This window comes from Antechinus flavipes, chromosome 2 (assembly GCF_016432865.1).
Source record: "Antechinus flavipes isolate AdamAnt ecotype Samford, QLD, Australia chromosome 2, AdamAnt_v2, whole genome shotgun sequence".
In the NCBI taxonomy this organism is placed as follows: domain Eukaryota; kingdom Metazoa; phylum Chordata; class Mammalia; order Dasyuromorphia; family Dasyuridae; genus Antechinus; species Antechinus flavipes.
The window spans coordinates 259,934,216-259,959,673 of record NC_067399.1 but is presented as its reverse complement, the minus strand read 5'-3'; the positions used below and the strand labels follow the sequence as shown (position 1 = coordinate 259,959,673).

Genomic DNA, 25,458 nt, shown 5'->3' with positions numbered 1-25,458 from the left:
CCCCTGCGCTACACGCTACATTACGGTACCCTCTGTATGCACCGTCCCTGTCCCCCTCCCCCCCCGGGTGAAACGCACGCCACGCTCCGAGCTGCATCCAATCAGAGCTGCAGCAGTGAGCGCGTTATCCTGTTCTTCCCCAGTGATTTGCTTGCTGGTGCCATTGAGAGCAGTGTCGCAGAGGAGAGCTGAGGCAGGACAACATAAAAACCCGGGATGTAAGCAGGAGTGAGGGGGTATGATGGAGGATAAAGGGGCATGATGGAGGATAAAAGAAGAACTCAGGGGGCATGATGGAGGATGAAAGAAGAACTCAGCTAGCACTCACTGCGCTAAAGAAATGAAGAACTTCCTTGCAGAGAGAAGAATAGATCAAGTAATGATTCCTGCAGGAATGACTGCCTATCTCCAGACCCTTGATATTGCAATAAACAAGCCATTCAAGGACCATTTGCGCATGGAAGTCAATGACTACATTGAAAATAGAATGGAAAGAAATCAGCGGGGAAACTTTGTGAAGCCCTGTCTGCAAGAAGTCATGACTTGGGTGAAGAAGTCATGGGATAAAATTACTGACAGCTGTGTCGCCAAGGCGCTACGAGCAGGTTACCTGGACAAGACAGGTTCATTTAAAGAGAGCTATATTGCTGGACATGACAGATTGGGTCCACTTCTTCTGAAGGAAATAGAGGCGCAAGACATCCAGGACGGAATTCAGGGTATGGACACTTATGACGATGTTGTTAAAGAAGATGACGTGATCATTATTGAATAAAGGTAATTTTTTTTGTTCACATTTACCTGTTTATTAAAATTGCTGTCAATGTTCATTAAAATAAGCCCTCCCCTGAAAATAAGCCCTCTGGTGGTTTTCTGTCCAAAAAAATAATAAGATAATGTCTTATTATCGGGGAAACACGATAGGACTCTCCTCATTACTCACATTTGATTCCATTAGAAAAAAATATTGCCTGAATCCTGTATATATCTATTTCACTGGTTTTATTTAGACATCTAATTTACTTCCTCTAAATTCAGCAAATATTTATTAATACTGTCTCTCCTTTCCATGGGTCCTTTCAATGAACTTGGCAAACTATACTGTTACGGTCAGATAATCTCTCTCTCTCTCTCTCTCTCTCTCTCTCTCTCTCTCTCTCTCTCTCTCTCTCTTTCTCTCTCTCTCTCTCTCAAATTAATGGTGTTATTGTTGTTGTTGCTGTTGTTGTTGTTTTTTAATTAAAGCTTTAATTAAAAAGCTTTTTATTTTCAAAACATATGCACGGATAATTTTTTATCATTGATCCTTGCAAAATTTTGTGTTCCAAATTTTCCCCTCTTTCCTCCCAAACCCCCTCTCCAATATATGTCAAACATGTTAAATATATATGTTAAATCCTGTACATATATATGTACATGTATATATATATTTGTACAATTATCTTGCTGCACAAGAAAAATTAGACAAAATGAAAAAACTTAGAAAGAAAACAAAATACAAGCAAACAACAACAAAAAAAGTGAAAATGCTATGTTGTGATCTACATTCAGTTCCCACAATCCTTTCTCTGGATGTAGATAGCTCTCTTCATCACAAGATCGTTGGAACAAGATCAGTTCATTCTTAAGGCTTGAGGAAAGGTTAGGACCTTGAGGACAGCTATATGGAGAGACCCCATTTTCCAAACTACAGCCTCTTTCTACCAGAAATCAAGTTTTACCAGAAATAATTTCCCTTTTTTTAAATTAAAGCTTTTTATTTTCAAAATGTAAACATGGATAATTTTCAACATTCACCCTTACAAAATCTTGTGTTCTAATTCTTCCCTCTCTTGCTCCCACCTCCTCTCCTAGATTACAAGTGATCCAATATTTTTTAAGGTTTAATTTAATTTAATTTAATTTTTATTAAAGCTTTTTATTTTCAAAATATATGTATGGATAATTTTAAACATTAATTCTTGCAGAATCTTGTGTTTCAGTTTTCTTTCCCTTTCCCCAATTCCCTTCCCTAGATGGCAATAATCTAATATATATTAAATATGGTAGAAATATGTTAAATCCAATATATGCATACATATTTATACATTATCTTGCTGCACAAGAAAAATCAAATCAAACAAGAAAAAATGAGAAAGAAAATAAAATGCAAGCAAACAACAAAAAGAGTGAGAATGCTATGTTGTGATCCACACTCAGCTCCCACAGTCCTCTCTCTGGATGTAGATGGCTCTCTTTATCACAAGGTCATTGGAACTGGTCTGAATCATCTCATTGTTGAAAAGAGCCACGTCCATCAGAATTGATCGGTGTATAATGTTTTTGCCTTGTACAATGATCTCCTGGTTTTGCTCGTTTCACTTAGCATAAGTTCATGTAAGTGAGAGATTATTTTCAAGTGACTTATTCAACTACAAGGGATTTTTCTGTATTACTGCCCAAGCCTCACCACATTTTTTTCTATTACTAAGGATGGTAGCCCTTTGTCTCCCAAAGCTTCTACTGATCCCTTATGCTTTGGACTCTAGGCAATTCAAGATCTGGAGGACAGCTTCCTCTTTCCTTTTTATTTTTTCTCACTTTCTCTTTTGATTTCCTCCTATTCTTTCCTCTTCTCCACCTTTACCTCTCCCCCAATCCTTTCCTTAATTTAGACTCCGGACTTTTTCTCCTATAATAACCCATACTATAGTGGAAAGAGAATAGTTTGTTAGCCTTGGAAACTATGGGTTCAAATCTTAGTTCAGCTTTTATTTATTGTGTGACCTTGTACAAGCTTCTTCATGTCCCTGAATTTCATTTACCCTCTCTCTAAAATGAAGGGATTGGACTAGATGGCTTTTAAGGTAGCTCTTGAACTAGGTTCAAGTAAAGGATTATATGCTGCTAAAATGGAGGCTTCATTTTACTGGGAAAGCACATCTGGCAGAGAGAACATTTCCCCAGAATTTGAAATTGAGAGACCCACACCCCAATCTAGATTTTCAGAGGTAGGGAAGATGTCCCCAGCTTTAACTCTTTTTTTTTTTTTTAATAACTTTTTATTGACAGAACCCATGCCAGGGTAATTTTTTACAGCATTATCCCTTGCACTCACTTCTGTTCCGATTTTTCCCCTCCCTCTCTCCACCCCCTCCCCCAGATGGCAAGCAGTCCTTTACATGTTGAATAGGTTACAATATATCCTAGATACAATATATGTGTGCAGAACCGAACAGTTCTCTTGTTGCACAGAGAGAACTGGATTCAGAAGGTATAAATAACCCGGGAAGAAAAACAAAAATGCAAGCAGTTTATATTCATTTCCCAGTGTTCTTTCTTTGGGTGTAGTTGCTTCTGTCCATCCTTGATCAATTGAAACTGAATTAGCTCTCTTTATCGAAGAGATCCACTTCCATCAGAATACATCCTCAAACAGTATCATTGTTGAGGTATATAATGATCTCCTGGTTCTGCTCGTTTCACTTAGCATCAGTTCATGTAAGTCTCGCCAGTCCTCTCTGTATTCATCCTGCTGGTCATTCCTTACAGAACAATAATATTCCATAACATTCACATACCACAATTTACCCAGCCATTCTCCAATTGATGGGCATCCATTCATTTTCCAGTTTCTAGCCACTACAAACAGGGCTGCCACAAACATTTTGGCACATACAGGTCCCTTTCCCTTCTTTAGTATCTCTTTGGGATATAAGCCCAGTAGAAACACTGCTGGGTCAAAGGGTATGCACAGTTTGATAACTTTTTGAGCATAGTTCCAAATCGCTCTCCAGAATGGCTGGATATGTTCACAATTCCACCAACCCAGCTCTAACTCTTTACAATACTTTTGGGTAGCTCAGCACCTTCCTGGAAGAAAGATTAGATCTGGTTCGCTTCAAAATACTGAAAGCCCTGAGTCTGATTTTGAGGGAAGTGACCACTCTCCTCCCTTTTTTTTCTTTTCCGTGGGTGTGCTGTCAGCCCACAGAGATCCCCAGAGTTATCCCTTTGCAGCTGGGTGGCCACATCTCATAATATCCAAGAAACTTCTCCTCGTCTTTCTTTTCCTCTTCATATTCAACCCTTCAAGCCTCACATATGCTTTATCCTCATTTTAAGTAAACTCAATACCTGGAATTCAAGTCAGAAACTAATTCATTGAAGCCTTCAACCTAAGCAATGGTTCTCAAACTTTTGTTTTCAGTATCTCTATTATTGAGGATCTCTCCAAAGCGTTTTTGTTTATCTGGATTATATTTATAGACATTTACCATATTGGAAATAAAAACTATTTTTGAATTTGTAGACCCTCTAAAAGGGTTTCAGAGATCCCCAGAATTCTCTAGACCATACTTTGAGAACCACTGACCTAAAGCATCACAGATTGAATGCAGTATACCTCCTACTGTCTGAGAATTGTATTGCAGTCCTGCTTTTGATGCCCTAAGTGTTTCTGGACTTCAAGGAGGTAATGCCATGACAGGCAAATGAATTGTATTAAAGTGAGGTGCAAAGCCACCAGCCTCACGTTGTTCTCCAGAGCCATCTGGCTCCAGTGGCAAGATAGAAATCAGTATGACTGGAAATGGCCCTGGATGCAGTTGGGACTTTTTAAGCTAAGGTCTTTCCCAGCTCTCAGCTTGAGGCAACATCCATTCAGTGCTTTAAGGTTAAGTTTGAAATGAGGCAAAGAATGGCCTTTTTTTTTTTTTAAACCTAGTTTTTTTAAAAATTAGGAGGGGAAGATTCTCAGGTTTTCAGGGCCAAAACAGAAACAACTGACATTTACTTTCACTTAGAGACAATTCTTGTCCAAACAAAGACCAAGTGAGTTTGGGCCTGGGATCTTTGTAGAACTATCAAAGAGAGCCAGACTGATTTGGGTTTAAGAAATGATCCTTAAGAAAGAAATCTAGTCCATGAAACCCTAAAAATATTGTGAAGTTTTAGTGATCAAATTTATATTTCTTTGGGCAGAGCACCTACAGGAAAGGAAAAAGAAAGATGACAGAGAAGGAGACGGAGGAACAGGAGAAGAGAAGGAAAGAAAAGAAAGAAACAAAGATAAGAGGTATATAATTGAGAGGGAACTAGCTATGATCCAAAAGCAGAAGAAATTACTAAATTTTGAAGGATGTAAGGGGGTGGGACTGTGGGAGGGTGGGAACACAAAGTGGAAAAATGGGAAGAGGAAATAGTAGAGAGTGGGGATGGTAAAAGAAAAGATCTCAGAGCTGGAAAAATATTATAAACAGAGGAGAAAGAAAAGTGAAATTCTATTATGGGGACTACAAGTACTAGCAGGAACAGGGTGATTACTGTAGTGCTTAGCGTGCCACAGGAATAGTCACTATATTAGCTATTTCCCAACCAAATGTTTCAATTCAGTCTTTAACTGGTTTCTTTCTGTTGGGATGCATGTTTAATTTTATAATGTAAGTTGATGCTCAAATTGTCTAGGTAGGCATTTCCTTTTCTAAATAAAACACAAGCTACATTCTTCTGTTACTACTCCATAATCCCCAATCCCAGACTTGATTAGAATTGATCTTTTTTTGCTTCTTCTTTTGCTTGTATCTGGGAGAGGCGATAAAACAGACTATGGGATTTTAGAGTTAGAAAGCATTTTAGAAATCATCTAGTCATAACATCACTGAAGGGACTTTAGAAGTCACTTACTTTAACCCCTTTTGAGGGGTACAGGAAAGAGAAGCTCGGAAAATTGTGTGATTTGCCTTAGTCACACAACTAAGTGGAAGTTGAAATCTAGGCTATTTGACTCCAAACGCAACACTCTTTCCACTGAACTAAGAAGCTTTTTCAACCTCATTTTATTAATATTGTTATATTTTTGCAAATAATCAGTAGTTTTTAAACTGCGGTCTATGACCTTTTTGGTTTTTTAAATCGACTATATTTTAATATAATTGGATTCCATTGTAAAACTTTTTCCAGACATGTAAAATATTATTCTGAAATGCAATCTGATGATTTCCAGAAGTGTTCATGATACAAAAAAAGATCCTCAGCAACTTGATGTGGTTAGGAAGAAAGGATCTGGAGTCTTGAGGGAATTGCTCTCTGGGGCAAGTAGGGAAAAGGTATAGGGATCAATAGGGATAGGTTTAGCCTCATAGTCCTGGGCAGCTTCATCTTGCTATGTCTGGTTAGAAATCCAAATTTATCAGACCCCTGAGGTTTACCCTGTACATCTGTGGATGGCTCATTCTTGGCTGAACCCCTTTAGGTCAATCTGTCAAGACACTCTCATGTTGTCCTAGGACAGCTTAGGGCCTCCCTCCTCCTCCTCCCATGGGGTATTTCTTTTTTCATCCCTCCACTATGCCTCATGGTATGTCTCCTTTCACCCTTTCATACCTCATAGTGTCTTTCTTCTTATAGCTAACTAACTCTTTTAGGGTGCTAAACTGCTCTATAAAGTTAGCCTGTCAACTAAGAGCATAGTTAAGTTCTTAGTGTGTTCTAATTCTCCTGGCTAATTGTGAGTTCTACTAGGGAACTTGTCCTTTCCATTATTGTTAAAACCCTTTTCCTTGCTAACTGCATGCTCTCCCAACTCTATTTCATACTTACCACTCCTGTGTCTATTGCTTCACTTCATTGTGTCTGTAGCCTCTTCTAAATAAACTTACCTTTTGCCAAAGAGAATGGCCACTGTGAATTTTATTTATCTGTTTCCTGCAATTTTTGTGATTTCTTCTTGTAATGAGAGCAATGTTCTTATGCAAATTAAGCCAAAATTTCCTCAAAAGGTATTGAAACTATTCTTGAAAATTGGTTGCCTCAAGACTCAGGCTGTTGCCATCACTTCCTATTCTCCTGAGTACAAAATATCCATGAATAACTCTAGAATATCTCTTTGGAAAAATGATGGGCAACTCAGATAAAGACACTTTGTTCAACTGAATCAATTTGTGACATCCTCAAAACCTCTCCTTCTGATTTAGTTAAGCAAATCTTCTTTTGTCAATGGTTAAATGATCTAAAAGTGTTTCATTTTGTTTCCATTTTGAACCTAAATTAGGCTAAATCAGGCTTCTTTTGTACAATTGAGTTGACTTTTCCCTTACATATTTAAATGCTGTGCCATTTGGTATATAAAGTTCAAAATCGATATTGATTCATTGTCTACAGTTCCTTTAATCATAACATAGTTTCCTTATTTGTATCTAGTTGAATTGTTATTTTTGTTTGATCCCATAGAATGATTCCAACTCCTGGTTTTTTGGTCCCCTGAGACAATTGGAGTTAAATGACTTGCCCAGAGTCACACAACTAGGAAATGTTAAGTATCTGAGATCAAATTTGAATTCAGATCCTCCTGACTTCAGGGCTGGTGTTCTATCCACTGAGTCACCTAATTCCCCCTCCCCACACCCAATCCTGCTTTTTTAGGTTACCTGATGCATAATATTATTCCAACTTTTCTTTTTTATTTTGCACAAACTACTTATTTTAAAGATGTGGCCCCTAATACCAGGGATCAGATTGGGGGGAAAAACTGTAGATCCTCTCACTTAGCAGCAGATTACATGGGGGAAGGAGGCTATGGTCTTCAGGCCAGGCCCTTTGGTAGCTGAAAGCATTCAGAATGAGGGAAGTTCTCCGTGAGAGATCTATCTAACAGAAACTCCTCCAAGCTGGAAAGGCAAACCAAATTCTCTGTGTGCTCACTGGCATCCTTCCCACCATTCTGCCACCTCTATTTCCCTAGAATCCACCAGACAGTACAGCCCAAAGATCACAATAATCCTTTCTCTCAGTCCCTTGGGGATGCCAGGTCCAGAGTTGGCAAGAAGGGACTGAATATAAAAGGCAGTCATCCCCTCTTTCCACCAAAATTTGTGCTCATGGGGCTTCCAAGGTGCTTGCTGATCATATGAGGAAGCCGATATTAGCTCAGAAGGGATTGGTGGTATGGTCATTAGAAGCTCAATCCCAAGCTGTCTGGTAAACCCTGTGAACTTCACAACTCAATCACATTGTTTAGGATTAGTATAGAAGAAGATATTAAGGGAAGTCTGGCTCAGGTTCCATTTGAGCAACCAGTGTTCATTAAATCTTAAAACAAGAAAGGAAGGAATCGAACCCCCAAAAAGTTGATTTCAAGTCAACCCCATAACCATTATGATTTTCTCAAAAAAGATATTAGTAACAACCATTACATAACTTTGCCATAGTTAAATTATATTTGGATCCTCCACAGAACTGCCAAGGTGATATTTACAAAAGCAGAGATTGATCATGGTACTCCCTTAGTCAGTTCTAGTAGCTCCCTATTGCCCCTAAAATCAAATATGAACACCATTTAAAATCTTTCACACACTTATTTTCACTTATTACATATTTTAATTTTTAAAAAATACTGTAAAGTTCATTTAAAGTATTTCTCTGTTCCTTACACACATTTCACTTCCCATCTCTGCATCTTTGTACTGGGGTAGAATACTAATTTCTATTAAAGTGCATATCTTCCTTAAAAGTTCATTTCACTTCTTACATGAGCTCTTTCCAGATTTCCTATCCACCTACAATCTAAGTACTAGTGTCTACTCATCTAAATTATCTTTTATTTGCATATTATTTCTCCTAATGAAAGTTAACTCCTCAAAAACTATTTTATTTTACTTTGTATCCCCACTTAATAGGGCAGTTAGCCAGCTTGGAATCAGGAAGAGCCCAGTTCAAATCTAGCCTCAGATATTTACAAGCTGTGTGACTTAACTCTAGACGAGTCACTTTAACCTAATGGCCTCAGTTTCCTTATTTGTAAAATGAGCTAGAGAAGGAAATGGCAAGCCACTCCATTATCTTTGCCAAGAAAACTCCAAATAGAACCACAGAAAAGGAAGACACAATCGAAACAGCTCAATAATAATAATAAGCACTTAATAAATGTTTATTGCTTTCTTTGACTCCTGACTTCACCAACTCTGGACTCGATCTATCCTCTGCTGACTCCAAAACTTACTTACTTACATTCTTTTTTTTTTTTGCAAGGCAATTGGGATTAAGTGACTTGCCCAGGATCACACAGTTAGTATTAAATGTCTGAGGATGGATTTGAACTCTGGTCCTCCTGATTTCAGAGCCCATGCTCTAGCCACTGCACCAAAAATGACATTTTTGACCCACTCTGAATTGATATGAACTCTGAGCTATGTCCTTGGTGACAGGTAAGAACAACACTGAGATATTTATACTTTCATTTATTTCTCTCTAAAATACCAAAATATATTCAGCCTGTGGCACCAGGTGAGGGAGCCAGATGAATCTGTTACCTAGGATTGACAGGAAAGTTAACTGCTGTGTAAAGTCAATTAAGATGTGACTCTTTGAGTATTAACCTAGGAAAAAACCAGCCACCACATTCACTGAATCAGAAAGTGAAAACAAGGAATCATTTAGCCCTGCCCCTACTTTCTATCTTCAAATCCTGTGTTGGCTGGGCAATCTCAGAAAAGCAGGAGGTATCAAACCTGTCCAACCTGTGTGAACAAGTGCCGACTAAGATTAACTCTGGTGATGGGTACTGGCTGTCCCTCTCTGCTGCTCCCACACTGCTTCTCCCTACTCCCCTTCACAAATATAATCTGTTTCATCTTGCTCTTGTGTCTCCTGGGGGTAAGGACTGCTCTGGGGTTTTACCACTTCTTTGGTTGGTAAAAAAGCTGGGAGAAAAAATATCTTCTCTGACCTCTGCTTTGTAATCCGAGGTAGTATAGATGCTGATTGGAAACAGCATAGTACAGTTCTAGATATTTTGATCTGGTTTTAAATTAAAACTCTCCTCATCCCCCAAATAAAATAAAATAAATCTCCCTAACTGTACTACTCCAGTGATTACTACCACTTCTGTTTAGTAAATAGGAAAACAATTCTGGAGAGTTTGTATGCCTAAGGTCACCCAGCTAATATATAGCAGAATTGGGAGTCAAACTCATTTCTTTTGATTGTAAAGGGCACACAAATAGAGTGATATCTATGGGAAGCAAGGATCTCATGACTGAGCTCAGCCTAACTCAAACCATTAGTGTCTTTTTTTGTGAATTCTCTATCTACATGAGGAGAGATGAAAAGAGAGAAGCTCCTCCAAGAAAATAGGTAACTTCCAGTGTATTTCCTAATCCATAAATACTGTGTATTCCCTTTTGTCTCAAACCTTAGACCTGGAGGTCCCTGTAATATCACAAGGTACTGATCCCTTTTATCACTGCTGGAGGTCTAAGAGGGATGGGGAATATCAAAGGCCCTCAGGAAAGTGCCCATTCCTATAGGGAAGGACAGGGAGAGATCACCCACTAGATACAAACTCAAATACTCAAGACACAAAGCACCATAGGAGGTTTCCCATTCTCGGTTTGAGTAAATGCTTAGACTGACTTGAATGACTTACATGAGCTGATATTAAGTGAAATGGGCAGATGCAAGAGAACATTGTACACAGCAAGAAGAAGATTATGTGATCATCAACTATGATGGATTTGGCACTTCTCAAGAATGCAGTGATTCCATGTTTAACCTATATTAGATTATTTGGGGGGGGAATGGAGGGATGGGAGGCAGAAAAATTTGGAACACAATGTTTTGCAAAGGAGAATGTTGAAAACTATCTTTACATGTATTTTGAGAATAAAAAGCTATTATCAAAAATAAAAAAAAAATCAATGCAGTGATTCAAGGCAGTTACAATAGACTTGGGATGGAAAGAGCCATCTGCATCCAGAGAGAGAACTATGGAAACTGAATGGAGCACAGCATGGTATTTTCACTTTGTTGTTATTTATTTGCTGTTTTTTTTTTTTCTTGTGCTTCCCCCCCTCCTTTTGATCTAATTTTTCTTGCACAGCATGATGAATATGGAAATACATTTAGAAGAATTGCACATTTGTAACCTATATTGGATTGTTTTCTGTCTAGGGGAAGGAAGGAGAAAAATTTAGAACACAAGGTTTTGCAAAGGTGAATATTGAAAACTATCTTTGCATGTATTTTTAACAATAAAATGCTATTAAAAATACTTAGGCTGACATGCTTACCAGATGTGTTCACAAGCAAGTCTCTTTGTATCCCACTGAATCTAAGTTTTCTCATCTGTCAAATGAAGATAAAAATACTTGCATAATCTACCTCACAGAGCTATAGTTCAGAGAGCTATAGTGCTATTGAAATGTAAACTGTAATTGTGCAATGATCAAATATGATTGACTTAAGCTCTTCTCAGCAATACAATAATCCAAGACAAATTTCAAAAGACTCATGATGGAGAATGCTATCCACATTCAAAGAAAGAATTATGAAGTCTGACTGCAGATTGAAATATGCTATTTTCACTTTTTTGTTGCTGCCGTTGTGCTTTTTGCCTGTTATTCTGTTTCTTTCACAACATGGCTAATGTGGAAATGTGTTTATCCGATTGTACATGTATAAACTATATCAGATTGCTTGCTATCTTAGGAAGAGTATAGGAAGAAAGGATGGAGAAAAAATGTTACACTCAAAATCTTATAAAAAATGAATATTGAAAGCTATCTTTAACATGTAATTGGGAAAAAATAAAATACTATTTACAAAAAAAGAAAGAAAAGAAATGTGAGTCATTATTATCCTTCTCTCCAAAGGAGTCATCCCTTCTATGAAGTAAGAGCACTAGTTTCTCGAGGGGGAATCTGCTAAACCCCAGCCAAAAAGAGCAGTTTCTGAAGGACATTTGTTTGCACTTAGCAACTCAGAGGCCCCTTTGTTTCCCGGCAACAGACTCCGAGACCTTGGTGGAAAACAAGAAGGGTGAAGGATGAGGAGGGGGCAGGGCTTTTCTTCCTGGAGGGCATCTGGGAGAGAGTCCTAGACAAGGGGAAGGGGAGCAAGGGAAAAAGTTGTCTTGACTAGAAGGGAGAAGGAAGCCTGGTTACAATAGCCCAGGCAAAGTGCCCTTACCCACGCAAAGGAGGTGCGGTCTCCTAGTCCATTCATGGGAGGGGGCTGAATCCTTCCTTGTTTTCTCCGAGGTACCACTTCTAAAGGAAGCCTTACCCAGTCTCCTTAAGGCCTTTCCTCCAGATCCCCACTTTATTCTGTACATAGCTGTCTGCCCTTTTAGAGATATGCTCCTTAAGGTTGAGAGTAAGGATGTTTTGTGGCTTTCCTTTGCATCCCTAGGATTTGGTACTTGTTATGTGATCCCATATTCTGCCCTGTCCAATTCTTCCTGAGCCTTTTGGGGTTTTCTTGGCACAGAAACTGCAATGATTTGCCCTTTCCTATTCCAGATGAGGAAACTGAGGCAAACAGGGTTAAGTGTTTCACCCAGAGTCACCCAGCTACTAAGTGCCTGAGGTCATATTTTAACTTAGGGCTTCCTGGCCCGGCACTTTATAGAATACAGTAGGTGCTTAATAGATAGATTGGGAACTTTGGACTGAATATTTTGCCCTCTACGGGCACAGTGGGGAATTACTTCCTAAAAAATGTTTCATACAGCAAGTGCCTCTGTGATTTCTCTTGGAACACCCCTTCACTTCAAGAGTCAGTGCTTAAAAGTGGATGTGGCTAAGAGTGAAAAGACATCTGGAACGCACGTGCAACTTTACTACAGACAGATAGCAGCTATAGCCATTCCCAACAGTGGGGCAATCACCATAAAAAACCCATTCTTACATAAATGCTCTAGGATTTTCCCTGTAAACACTTTGAAGGGGGGAGGGGAAAGGGGAAGAGGATATGTTCTGGACACTGTCCATTCCCTAACAAAGAATGGCCTCTCCCGCTCAACCTCTTGCCCTCAGCCACGGTTCCAGTAATTGCTAGTGGGGATAAGGGTTCGATACAGCAAGCCCCCGAGACTTCGGCCCTGAGAAAGGGATACTCCCGTCTCAAGACTACTCTAACAGCCCATTTTCTCTTCAAGCCAGTCTCTACTTTGAGGAGAATAGACCAAGACAGGGACAGGGTGGGGAGAGAAGAGACATTGAGAAAACAGCCCAGTTCAGGTTCTTGTAAGGTTTAAAAGGATCCTATGAGGTTATCCCCTCAGTCTCATTTTACAAGGGAGGAAATTGAAAGTCAGGAAAATAAAGTGATTTGGATCTAGATCACACATGAAGCAAGAAGGAGGAACATGATTTCCACTCAAGGCTTGGCTCACCAAAGGAAGAAAGGGGCAGTGGAGAGAGGGAGAGGAGGCAAGACCCCCTGGGACTAGCTGAGGGAGCTTCCTTCCTGCCAGAGATGGGATGAACGTCCCTTAATAGGTACTTCTCCCCAGAGCCTGGACGGGGAGTCCTCTTGCTTTGGTCACGGCTGCACGCTCAGTGGTCAGAGAGGAGCGACGTCCCCCACTATGGCCAGAGGTGGGGGCAGTGCAGAGTTTCTGCCAGTCTGATGAATCTCTGCCCATACCAAGGCAGAGACTGCCCAGAATGTGCGTCTGTGCTGGGGCAGGGACTAGGAAAAGACTCTACACCCACCACAAGGGCGAGAGCTCTCCGTGGCACTAACATTCTTGCCCGCAGGCTTAGATGAAGGTGGAGTCCAGCTGGCTGGCTTCCTGATGGCTTCGAGCTCGAGCTTCAAAGAGCTGCTTGATCAGGGCCGACTTTTCTTGCTCCAGCTGTGTGATCTTCTCACTCTTATCTGTTACCTCCTAGGGAGGAGGCCAGAGGAATCAGAAACTGCAGGGGCCACTCTCCCCAGTTCCCAGGGCCCTCTTTTTCTCCCTTAGCCTCACCCCACCTCTTTATACCCTTCACTTCACCTCTGATCCCCACCTTTGTTAGGAGACGGTTTTGTTCCTTCAGCATCAGTATGGTCTGTTGATGTCTCCCAGAAAGAGGGGATACTGTGGGGGGGGCAGAGCAAGGGCTGGGGACAGCCTGGACCTGTAAGAAAGGGACAAAAGGAAGGAAGATAAGAGTTCAGAGACTGAGTAAAGAGAATCCCATTGTTTCCTCTTCTCCATAGGGAATGTCACTTTAAGTCTGATTGGAAGAGGGCAGGTATTATGACCTGGAGAGGTAATATTGGGCAATGAAAATAGTATTGTATTAGAAGCTAGGAGACATCTGTTTCATGAGTGTCATCTGGGTGATACTGAACAAGTCATTCTCCTTTTGTGGTCCTCAGTTTCCCCATTCGTAAAATGAAATGGTCTCAAAGGTCCTTTCAACTCAGAAATCTCATAATTCTATCATTCTATGATTTCTTTACCTCTGATAAGGTCCAATTTGGGGAATCAGTGGACCCAGAATTGAGGATCCTTAGGAAGGGCATCTAGTAATCCTTAGGAAGTGGCTCAGGGCGATTTGGAACTATGTTCAAAAAGTTATCAAACTGTGCATACCCTTTGACCTAGCAGTGTTACTACTGGGCTTATATCCCAAAGAGATCTTAAAGAAGGGAAAGGGACCTGTATGTGCAAGAATTTTTGTGGCAGCCCTGTTTGTAGTGGCCAGAAGCTGGAAACTGAGTGGATGCCCATCAACTGGAGAATGGCTGAATAAATTGTGGTATATGAATATTATGGAATATTATTGCTCGGTAATAAATGACCAACAGAATGATTTCAGAAAGGCTTGGAGAGACTTACATGAACTGATGCTGAGTGAAATGAGCAGGACCAGGAGATCATTATATACTTCAACAACAATACTGTATGATGATCAATTCTGATGGACCTGGCCATTCTCAGCAATGAGACGAACCAAATCACTTCCAGTGGAGCAGGAATGAACTGAACCAGCTACACCCAGAGAGAGAACTCTGAGAGATGACTATGAACCATTACATAGAATTCCCAATCCCTCTATTTTGGCCCGCCTGCATTTTTTATTTCCTTCACAGGCTAATTGTACTCTATTTCAAAGTCCGATTCTTCTTGTGCAAGAAAATAACTGTTTGGACATGTATACATATTGTATTTAACATATACTTTAACATATTTAACATGTATTGGTCAATCTGCCATCGGGAGGAGGTAGTGGGGGGAAGAAGGGGAAAAGTTGGAACAGAAGGTTTTGGAAGGGCCAATGCTGAAAAATTACTCATGCATATATCTTGTAAATAAAAAGTTATAATAATAATAATAATAATAAAAGGAAGTGCTCAGAGAGGGAATACTCACCCTTCCGGCACAGGCAGCAGCTAAGAGCTCCCCCAGGCAACGAATAACTTCTTGCAGTTTGGGCAACAGCTGACCCAGTGGACTGGGGCTCCCCTCAGCCCCAAAATCCTGCAAAGAGAGTTAAAGTTAGAGGTTAGATCAGCCTTTAGGGCAGAGGGAGAATTCTAGGAATTATCTGTCAAGGGAATTATCTGGAAAGTGGGCAGAGAAGGGGGACTCACTGTGCTCTTCTTGTTCTTGGTCAGGTGGCGCTGTCGTTCCTGCACCCACTGGAGTTGTTGGTGATACCAGTCCCTTCCTCTATCCATCATCTCCAGCCCCTGTAGAAGTGCATCCTTCTCTTGTTCCAGCTCCTTCATCTGCTTTAGCTGCAATACATACCAAGAGAGAAGTATATATAAAGGCAAACATAAAATGAATGTTTATATCATTTCCACTTTTTCTGTTATTATTTTCTTCTCAGGTTTTTTTTTTTTTTAACCATCTTTCTAGATCCAATTTCTCTTGTGCAGCAAGATAACTGTATAAAAATGTGTACATATATTGTATTTAACATATACTTTAATATATTTAACATGTATGGGACTACCTGCCATCTGGGGGAGGGGGTGAGGGGAAGGAGGGGAAAAATTGGAACAGAAGGTTTTGCAAGGGTCAGTGTTGAAAAATTACCCATGCATATATTTTGTAAATAAAAAGCTATAATAATAATAAATGAAGTGAATGTTTAAAATTTTTACATGTAATTGGAGTAAATTTTAGAGTGCTTTTTTATTTATTCTCCCCACCGTGATGCCCTACCTTCTTGTCCCAAGAGTAACAACAGAGTTCAGTACTTCTGGTGGATACACCTTGTTCCTTATCTACCATGAAGTGGGGGGAACCGTAGGTCTGGAACCCTAGTCCTGGTACATCTTACCATGTCATAGTCCACTCCATTGGTGATAGTATGCCGCCGCTGCTCCCCTCGGCCCCTTGGATGCTTCCCAGAGCCGCCGGCAGTACAATTTTCACTAAGGCATCGTCCCATAGTCCAGACATCAGTGCCTGCAAGGGAGAGAGAAATGTGGGTAGCTGCCTGGCTCTTTCCAAAATCAGCTCTCAGTTTGGTCTCCATGAAAGCTCGCAGCAGCCAATCAGGCCTACCCTTGGCTCTGGCTGGACATGGTCCTTCTCTCAGGCCTGCTCCCCATCATCTAGAAGGCGGAAAGAAGTCCCAGGAGACAATACAATGGGTGAGCAGAAAAGTTGTTCCCTGCCCTCCTGGCAAAGAAGAAATTTGGGGGAAAGGTTTCATTCCCCAGAGTTTGGAAAAGGTAACCCTATCTTTGAATTACTTACACAGGAATTTCCATTTCCTCTCTCAGAACCTTCAGTGATCAAGCTGATATATTTCATTCCAAAAGTCCTTTCTATCTCATCTCCCAGAGAGGCTTTTCCCCCCAATTTTTCTTGTCATATAAATTTATTTCCTTTTATCTCAGTTTCCAGACCTTCTAAGCTTCACTCCCTGAGTGTCTCAGTCCCTCCTTCCTCTTTTTCCCACCAGCAGGCCCTGACTCAGAGTCAAGTTAATAAAAGAAACAGATTTTTCTACATCTGCTTGATATGGATTTGGCTGCTTTTTCTACATTAACACTTTGCCAATGATGGTTTAACTTTCCACCAGCACCAACATACTGCCCCAGAACTGTCTCCTTATGCTAGCCTACACCCACCTTCTACTCCCTCAGTTGAGTCTCTTCACTGATTTTTTGGGGGTGAGGCAATTGGAGTTAAGTGACTTGTCCAGAGTCACACAGCTAGTCATTGTTAGTGTCTGAGACTGGATCTGAACTTCAGGGTCGGTCCTTTATCCACTGCCCCCGAATCCATCTAGCTGCCTCCGAATTACATTCTTGACCTGCTCTGGTTTGATATGAACTCTGCCCCTGCACTGGTTCTCATTCTTTGTACCTTTGCTCACTCCATTTCTCCAACTTAGCATACCCTTTTCCCTCTATTGTCTGGACAGATTGTACTCATTGCTTAAAGTTTAGTTAATCCATAAAACTCACCTTGACTGCTCTAGATAAAAGAGCTTTTCCTTTCTTAGAACTTCTAGAACACTTAAGTGGATAACATCACCCTCATCATCATGTCTCACTTTTCACGTGTTTAAGTCTCATCTTCCTAGCCAAAAAGGGCAGAAACTATATTTATATCTTTTTCTTCCCCCTCCCCAAATCTTATGCAGAGAACCTCAGTAAGGATTTGTTGAATAACTGATTGACATGCCTTCCCCTGACCACCTTTCACTTTGCATTTCCCAGGTAACATCAGGGAAAGTTATCACTCAGTTAAGTAGGGCTTAACCCATAAAGAGTCAGTCCTTCTCTGAGATAGGAAATTCTGATGGACTTGAAGGGGAGGGGGGTTCTTAAAGCTTCCTTCACCATAGGCTCTTTGCTGGAAATGAAGGCCCCAGCACAGAAGTTCTTTTTTTTTTTTTTTTTTAAATTATTACAGCTTTTTATTTAGAAATTATATGCATGGGTAATTTTATAGCATTGACAATTGCCAAACCTTTTGTTCCAATTTTTCCCCTCCTTCCCCCAGCCCCCTCCCCCAGATGGAAGGTTGACCAATACATATTAAATAAGTTAAAGTATAAATTAAATAAAAAATAAATATACATGTCCAAACAGTTATTTTGCTGTACAAAAAGAATCAGACTCTGAAGTAGTGTACAATTAGCCTGTGAAGGAAATAAAAAATGCAGGTGGACAAGAACAGAGGGATTGGGAATTCTATGCAATGGTTCTTAGTCATCGCCCAAAGTTCTTTCGCTGGGTGTAGCTGGTTCAATTTATTCCTGCTCCATTGGAAGTGATTTAGTTCATCTTATTGCTGGAGAGGGCCACGTCCATCAGAATTGATCATCATATAGTGTTGTTGTTGAAGTGTATAATGATCTCCTGGCCCTGCTCATTTCACTCAGCATCAGTTCGTGTAAGTCTCTCCAGGCCTTTCTGAAATCATCCTGCTGGTCATTTCTTACTGAACAATAATATTCCATAATATTCATATACCACAGTTTATTCAGCCATTCTCCAATTGATGGGCATCCACTCAATTTCCAGTTTCTTCCCACTACAAAGAGGGCTGCCACAAACATTCTTGCATATACAGGTCCCTTTTCCTTCTTTAAGATCTCATTGGGCACTATTTGACAAAAATTGCTGGGAAAATTGGAAATTAATATGGCAGAAACTAGACATTGACCCACACTTAACACCGTACACCAAGATAAGGTCAAAATGGGTTCATGACCTAGGCATAAAGAATGAGATTATAAATAAATTGGAAGAGCATAGGATAGTTTACCTCTCAGACCTGTGGAAGAGGAAGGAATTTATGACCAAAGAAGAACTAGAGATCACTATTGACCACAAAATAGAAAATTTTGATTATATCAAATTGAAAAGTTTTTGTACAAACAAAACAAATGCAGACAAGATTAGAAGGGAAACAATAAACTGGGAAAACATTTTTACAATCAAAGGTTCTGATAAAGGCCTCATTTCCAAAATATATAGAGAATTGACTCTAATTTATAAGAAATCAAACCATTCTCTAATTGATAAATGATCAAAGGATATGAACAGACAATTCTCAGATGAAGAAATTGAAACTATTTATAGACATATGAAAATATACTCCAAATCATTATTAATCAGAGAAATGCAAATTAAGACCACTCTGAGATACCACTACACACCTGTCAGATTGGCTAGAGTGACAGGGAAAGATAATGTGGAATGTTGGAGGGGATGTGGGAAAACAGGGACACTGATACATTGTTGGTGGAATTGTGAACACATCCAGCCATTCTGGAGAGCAATCTGGAATTATGCTCAAAAAGTTATCAAACTGTGCATACCCTTTGATCCAGCAGTGTTTCTACTGGGCTTATACCCCAAAGAGATACTAAAGAAGGGAAAGCGATGTATGTGCCAAAATGTTTGTGGCAGCCCTGTTTGTAGTGGCTAGAAGCTGGAAAATGAAAGGATGCCCATCAATTGGAGAATGGTTGAGTAAATTGTGGTATATGAATGTTATGGAATATTATTGTTCTGTAAGGAATGACCAGCAGGATGAATACAGAGAGGACTGGTGAGACTTACATGAACTGATGCTAAGTGAAATGAGCAGAACCAGGAGATCATTATATATCTCAACAATGATACTGTTTGAGGATGTATTCTGATGGAAGTGGATTTCTTCGATAAAGAGAGCTAATTCAGTTTCAATTGATCAAGGATGGACAGAAGCAGCTACACCCAAAGAAAGAACACTGGGAAATGAATATAAACTGCTTGCATTTTTGTTTTTCTTCCTGGATTATTTATATCTTCTGAATTCAATTCTCCCTGTGCAACAAGAAAACTGTTCGGTTCTGCACACATATATTGTATCCAGGATATACTGTAACCTATTTAACATGTAAAGGATTGCTTGCCATCTGGGGGAGGGGGTGGAGAGAGCGAGGGGAAAAATCGGAACAGAAGTGAATGCAAGGGATAATGTTGTAAAAAATTACCCTGGTATGAGTTCTATCAATAAAAAGTTATTTAAAAAAAAAAAAAGATCTCATTGGGATATAAGCCCAGTAGTAACACTGCTGGATCAAAGGGTATAGCATAGAAGTTCTTAATCTTTTTTGGATCATGGACAACTTTGACAGTTAATGAAGCCTAGAGACTCCTCTCAGAATGTTTTAAGTACATAAATTCATAGGAATATAAAGTAAACCAAGTCTATTGAAATATTTATATTTATTTTGTTTTTGTTTTTTAAATAGTATTTTATTTTTCCAAATATATGTAAAAATTTTTGTAAATTTGTTCCAAATTTTTCTCTCTCCCTTTCTTACCTCTCTCCTCTCCAAGACAGTAAGCAATCTGATATAGGTCAAAATATATTTTTAAAAAATACAAACTGGGGGCAGCTAGCTGGCACAGTGGCTAGAGCACCAGCCCTGAAGTCAGGAAGACCTGAGTTCAAATATGGCCTCAGACACAACACTTTCTAACTGTGTGATCCTGGGAAAGTCACTCAACCCCAAGCCTTAGCAATAAAAACAAAAACAAAAACAAATTCAGGGATCCTAGGTTAAGGACTCCTATCCTGGAGCTAGTGTAAAAAGCAGGTATATGGATATTTAATAAATCAACACATATTTAGTAGGGACCTATTATGTGCCAGATGGTGGGAGTATAAATACAATGACTTGAAATTGCATGGGCCTAGAACTTGAAGGAAGCCTTAAAGAACTGGATAAAACCTTTCTAAGGCTTTCTCCCAAATGAGCTATCCTTATCCCTTCCCTATGTCTGCATGATTTACTTTCATTTCAAGGAAATTGTTCATTCTTATGACTCCTTTAAGTGAGCCAGGATCCTGTTTCTGAGAGAGGTAGTGAGGGATAATTTGAAGAGAGCTATGGACAACCTCCTTGATGCTACCACAAAAATCAGAGATACCCTCAAACCCTTCCAGATTTCATTAAAGGCCTATGGATCAGATAGCCCAGATTAGTACCTAACATTTCAGGAAGACAAAGACTGTGCAAAGAGAGGTCTATCCACAATGCACTCTGTGGGATTCTAGTGACAGATGGTCAAGGTGCCTGTTAGGTATTAGACTTTAAGTCAGAAGACCTGAGGTTTAAATCTTCTATTAGATACTTACTAGTTGTGTAACCCTGAGCAAATCATTTAAGTTCTTTGTGCCAAAGGTTCTTCATCTGTTGAATGAGGGAGTTGGACTCAATGATCTCCAAAGTCTCTTCCACTTCTAAACTTATGATTTTATGATTCTGGGTTTCAAATTCTCTTCACTTCTGGGGAGCAGGTCAGCCTTTAATAAGGGGAGCAGAAGGCCCTTGCTCTGTTAATTGTGGGGGGCCTGAAATTCAGGGCAAATAAGAATAGCATAGACCTGGCTTCAGTGCAGGTAGGGAAGGGAAAGTTGGCAAAAATATATTAAATGCAGACTTTTTAGTAATGAAAGGTCTAGCGGGGTAAAGCTATGAATTTCTAAGTTCCAAATAATATGGGAAAGAAAGATGGGGGAGAGTAAATAATATAGAAAGGGAGGTGGGGAGAGAAGGTTCTTTTCATGGTGGTCCTTTTCAGTAGTTCTAAGTCTGGATTCTTGAGAACCTTAAAGAGTTGGTTGACACATCTATGTCCCAGCTTATCCTCTCCCCACCCCTCACCAGGCAAAGCAACTCTGAGTCAGATCCTATGCTTCTTGCCTCAACATGCTATGCTAAGTGGCATTAGTACAAGTTGCTTGATTCAGGAAATTAGTTCGGCAGCAGGTCATTACAGTAGACTCTCTGTTACCTAGAGCTGAGGGTCCCACTCTGGCTTATCCTGGGACAATGGATATTTGGGCAGAGAGGCACAAAGCTCCTGGTGATAAATAGGATATATATATCCAAGACTGAATCTGACCAATACATGGTACCAGCAACTGTAAGATCACCATGATTCTCAAAGGAGCTTTGAGCCACATGACGGCTTATGATGAATGGACAAGAGGATAGACAGTGACATGGAGAGGAAAAAAGGCAGCCTTCTCCCTCTTCTATGTTCTTAACCTCCAGTCTCTTTACCTTTCTCCCCCAATCTCTACCCTATACTTAGAGACCTATTAAATTCTCAACTAATATTCCTGGAGATTCAGAGCCCTTGTTTCTATTATTCCCCCTTTCTCTTCCCCTACCCCTCTTCCCTCATGGCACAGGTTCAGAGTGCAGCAGAGATCGGAAGCACTCAGCTGAATGGAAACTTTGCACCTGCCTGGGCACGTGTGTAGGCTGAATGGGCCAAGGAGGTTGGCTTTCAGTAGGACCATCAGCCGATCTCGGAGCCCAGCCCACGCTTAACCTATAATCCAGATACTTGTTCCCTAAGGAGAGGTCTGTGGGAATGGACAGTGCTGGGCATTCAGCTTCCTCCGGCCTTTGCCAATGGCTCAGGAAGTCTGTATGATAAGACTCTGTCTTTCTTCCCCATTCCCACCCCCAAAACCAAGCCTGAGTGCTTTAAATGAGTTTCTAAACTCAGAAAGACATGCACCTGAATCAGCCAGTGAACAAGTCCACAATTCTTTGGCTGGGAACAGAAGATTTGCTTGTTAAGAATCTATCTTCTCCTTCAAGAATTGTCTGTTCTTTTCATCTTTTCTCCTAAATCCTGAATCACATAGAAACTCCAACTCCTAGGTTCTAATTCAGACACTGACAGGATTCCTGCAGGATCTTGGGGCAAGATTTTTCTGTGTTATCTTTATATATAAAAATGGGGGAAATAGTTCCTGTCTTATCTACCTCCCAGGGAAGGATATAGAGATAAAATGAGATAATGGAATTTAAATATTTAGTAAATGCAAAGTATAATCATTATAATTATTATTACCTGGGTCTTCTCTCTAAGGGCAGGTTTACATTAGACCAAAAATTCACTTTGGGACCCTTGAAGTCCCTTATTTGGCCCTGCTGTTTATGTAGCAAAGGAGAATCATTCCTTCTCAGGCTTAGACTTGTGTCTGTATAATCCCTCAAAAAGAATTCTTCATCAGCATTTATAATAAATACCCCCAGGAACACTTCTAGGATGTGTAACTCAATTTTGGGCAGGAGGAGGAGGGAAAAGTAGGCTTATTTCTAAATGCTTTGAGGAGAACAAGAGGGTCATTTCCCTGCTGAAGTCCCTCAACCCCTGAGGTGGACCAAGAAGTGAGTGATTTTCCACAAGAACCCCCAGAGGAGCTAAGGCCCTAGGCAAAATTAGTTTAAATCCAGGGCAGGGAGGAAGGACCTTGTAAGGGAATGGTTTAGGTACAAGCCAGCTTACCCCATGGGTGGCTCCTCTAGCCCTCTATCTGCTACTACTGAAGTCCAAATAAAGTCCTCCTGTGGCTGGTGGAACTCATAGTCTCAGAGACTACGGTCTCACAGACAAGAACCTCATCCATAGCAGAGTCGGGGCGAGTTGGGAGGAGAATCATGTAGACTAGCAGGAAAAGGGGTTGCGCATCCAAACAGAGAAGAGTAAAAGGGTCAGGGTCCCGAAGAAAGAACATGAGCAGCAATGCTGTCGGAATGAGGGATAGAAGGACCGAAGGAAGGAGGGAAGAAAAAAATTAGGGTATTTTTTATAGACTGAGGTACTCCTCCTCCCCTATCAACTTTGGATCCCCAAAGCCCACCCTTCCTTCATCTCGAAACTCATTCAATCCTCACCTGCATCTCCACTCAGACTTCGCTCCAGGACCAGTCCTCCAGGGCTCTGAAGAGCCTGGCTCTTGGGCCGTTCCAAATCCCCGGGGTAACACCCAGCTTCCTGAGGGCTGGGGAGTTTCTCCAGACTCCGGGAGGAGCAGCTCGATCCCGCGTGGGGGTAACGAGCTCCCAGGGACAAAGGTTTCTTCTCCAGCAGCGTCCGGGGCTCGTCTGCTGGTGCGAAGATGAGCCGCTGGTGGTGCTTCTCAAGGGCCAGTTTGCCTCGGCCCTGGCCCACACTAGCCTTGCAAGTCCCGGGACCCGTGGGAAGCAGTTTGGCTTGGGACGCCTGGCCCCGTGACCCCGACGGGGCTCTGGCGTGAGGGGCCCCATTTTCAGCACTCAACAGAGAAGTTCTCAGCCCTGTTACAAACCTCTCGAAGGTCAGGTATCCGCTGGCTGGGGCAACCTTCCTCAGTCCTTCCAGGACACCCCTTGGAAGTTCTCTCGTGTCCGCGCCTTGCCACCGGGACTCAATCTCCAAGAGGTGGACGTATCCCCGTCGTCGATCGTCCAGAATGTCGAAGAGGGTGCGCAGGCTCTGCAGGAAGGCTCGGGGTAACCCCTCGGTGCTGAACTCCTGCTCCGGGGCTGTGGGTAGTGCCCGGCCACGTTCAGAAGCGATCACAGCCATGGGCCAGCAGTGAGGGTCCCCAAGTTCCAAACAATTCACCACGTTCCAAAGCCCCGGGAAAGAAGAGCGAAAGGATGGGAGAGGGGGAGGGGAGGGGGAAGAAAAGGGATGGAGACTAGAGAGGAAAGAAGCTTACAATAGTTTCTTCTTTTTGAACCAAGGACTTCCTCGCTTGCGTCACCAACTCATTAGCACTTTCAACAGTCATTGGCCAGAAGGGGCACCAGTTCTTCCTGGATTGGCTAAGAAACAGACTGAACCGGTTTGATTTTCCAGCCAAAAGAGAAACGGAGTGGAAATGCCGAGGGGCAGATGCTGAGTCCCTAAGTCCTCCCCGCAGGTGCAGACCCAACCTTCAAGTTCCTTCAGGACGTAGGAAAGGGGGTGAAGTTAAAAAAGACGGATTGGACCGAAAGAGCTGGAGTCCCCGTCCCAAAAGATCCCATAGACTACCCTAAATGCACTACAGTCCTAGGCCTCTATTCTGATTTGTCCTCCGCTTTTCTTTTTTCCTACCAAGTCTTCTGTTTTCTCCTTTAGAAATAATGTAGAATTACAGAATTTGAGTTTTAGAAGGAATCTTGGAAGATGAGGGCCAACATTTTTTTTGGTCAAGAATTCCTTTTTCCGCTTCCAGAATTAGAAATCATCTAATCTCTCCTTGAAAACCTTTAGTGTAGAGAGACCTACCTAAAGGCAACCCATTTCATTTTGGTGCAGAAATTTCCCCCCTAATATTTCCTAACAACGTGTACGATTTATATTGTTCTTATTTCTTTCTCTCCGGAACAACCCAAAACAACTTAATTTTAGTTCACAGATGTGTTCTTCCACTAAATGGCAACATGTTCTTCAAAGATATCCTGTCCCATCTCCCCCCAACCGTAATTTACCTCTTTTTGGACTATATTTCATCTTTTCAAAATCCATTATGTGGTACACAAAACTTTAAGTTGTGTTCCTATTGTAATCTGATCAAATCTGCATGCCTTGTTGTCAGATTTAGCATCTCACTCTTTCTAGATCCCATGCTTATTTGAAAGTAGATTAGTAATAATCTTAGCTTTTTTAGTTGTCATTTCACATTGTTCAGTCAGTTTAATTGATTGAGCCTAAAATCCAGAACATCCACCTCCAACTCATTTTGTCTTTTGTTTTTCACACAAATTTTGTATTTGTTCATCTTATTAATCTTAGAACATTCTTGTAGACTATTGAGATATAGTGAGAAACTGATTATGTCACCCAACATTTTAGCTATCCCTCCTAATTAATTTCATAAACTTTCCTCCTGTCCTGGACTCTTTCCTTAGCAAATTAAAAAATGTTGAGAAGAAGCAGCAGTTGGTTCTGTGAAAAGAATCC

At 40.8% G+C, this 25,458-nt stretch overlaps 1 protein-coding gene across 1 annotated transcript; it reads right to left on the bottom strand.

Annotated features, from left to right (window-relative positions):
* Nucleotides 1–9,200: 9,200 nt before the first annotated feature.
* On the bottom strand, nt 9,201–24,219 carry SAPCD2 (suppressor APC domain containing 2). The gene is made up of 6 exons (XM_051976922.1): nt 23,421–24,219; nt 16,044–16,171; nt 15,346–15,492; nt 15,125–15,232; nt 13,773–13,883; nt 9,201–13,648 (listed from the first exon to the last, which is right to left on the bottom strand). Exons 1-6 carry the CDS (start codon nt 24,091–24,093, stop codon nt 13,520–13,522), a joined length of 1,296 nt encoding a protein of 431 aa, XP_051832882.1. The 5' UTR covers nt 24,094–24,219; the 3' UTR covers nt 9,201–13,519.
* Nucleotides 24,220–25,458: the final 1,239 nt, after the last annotated feature.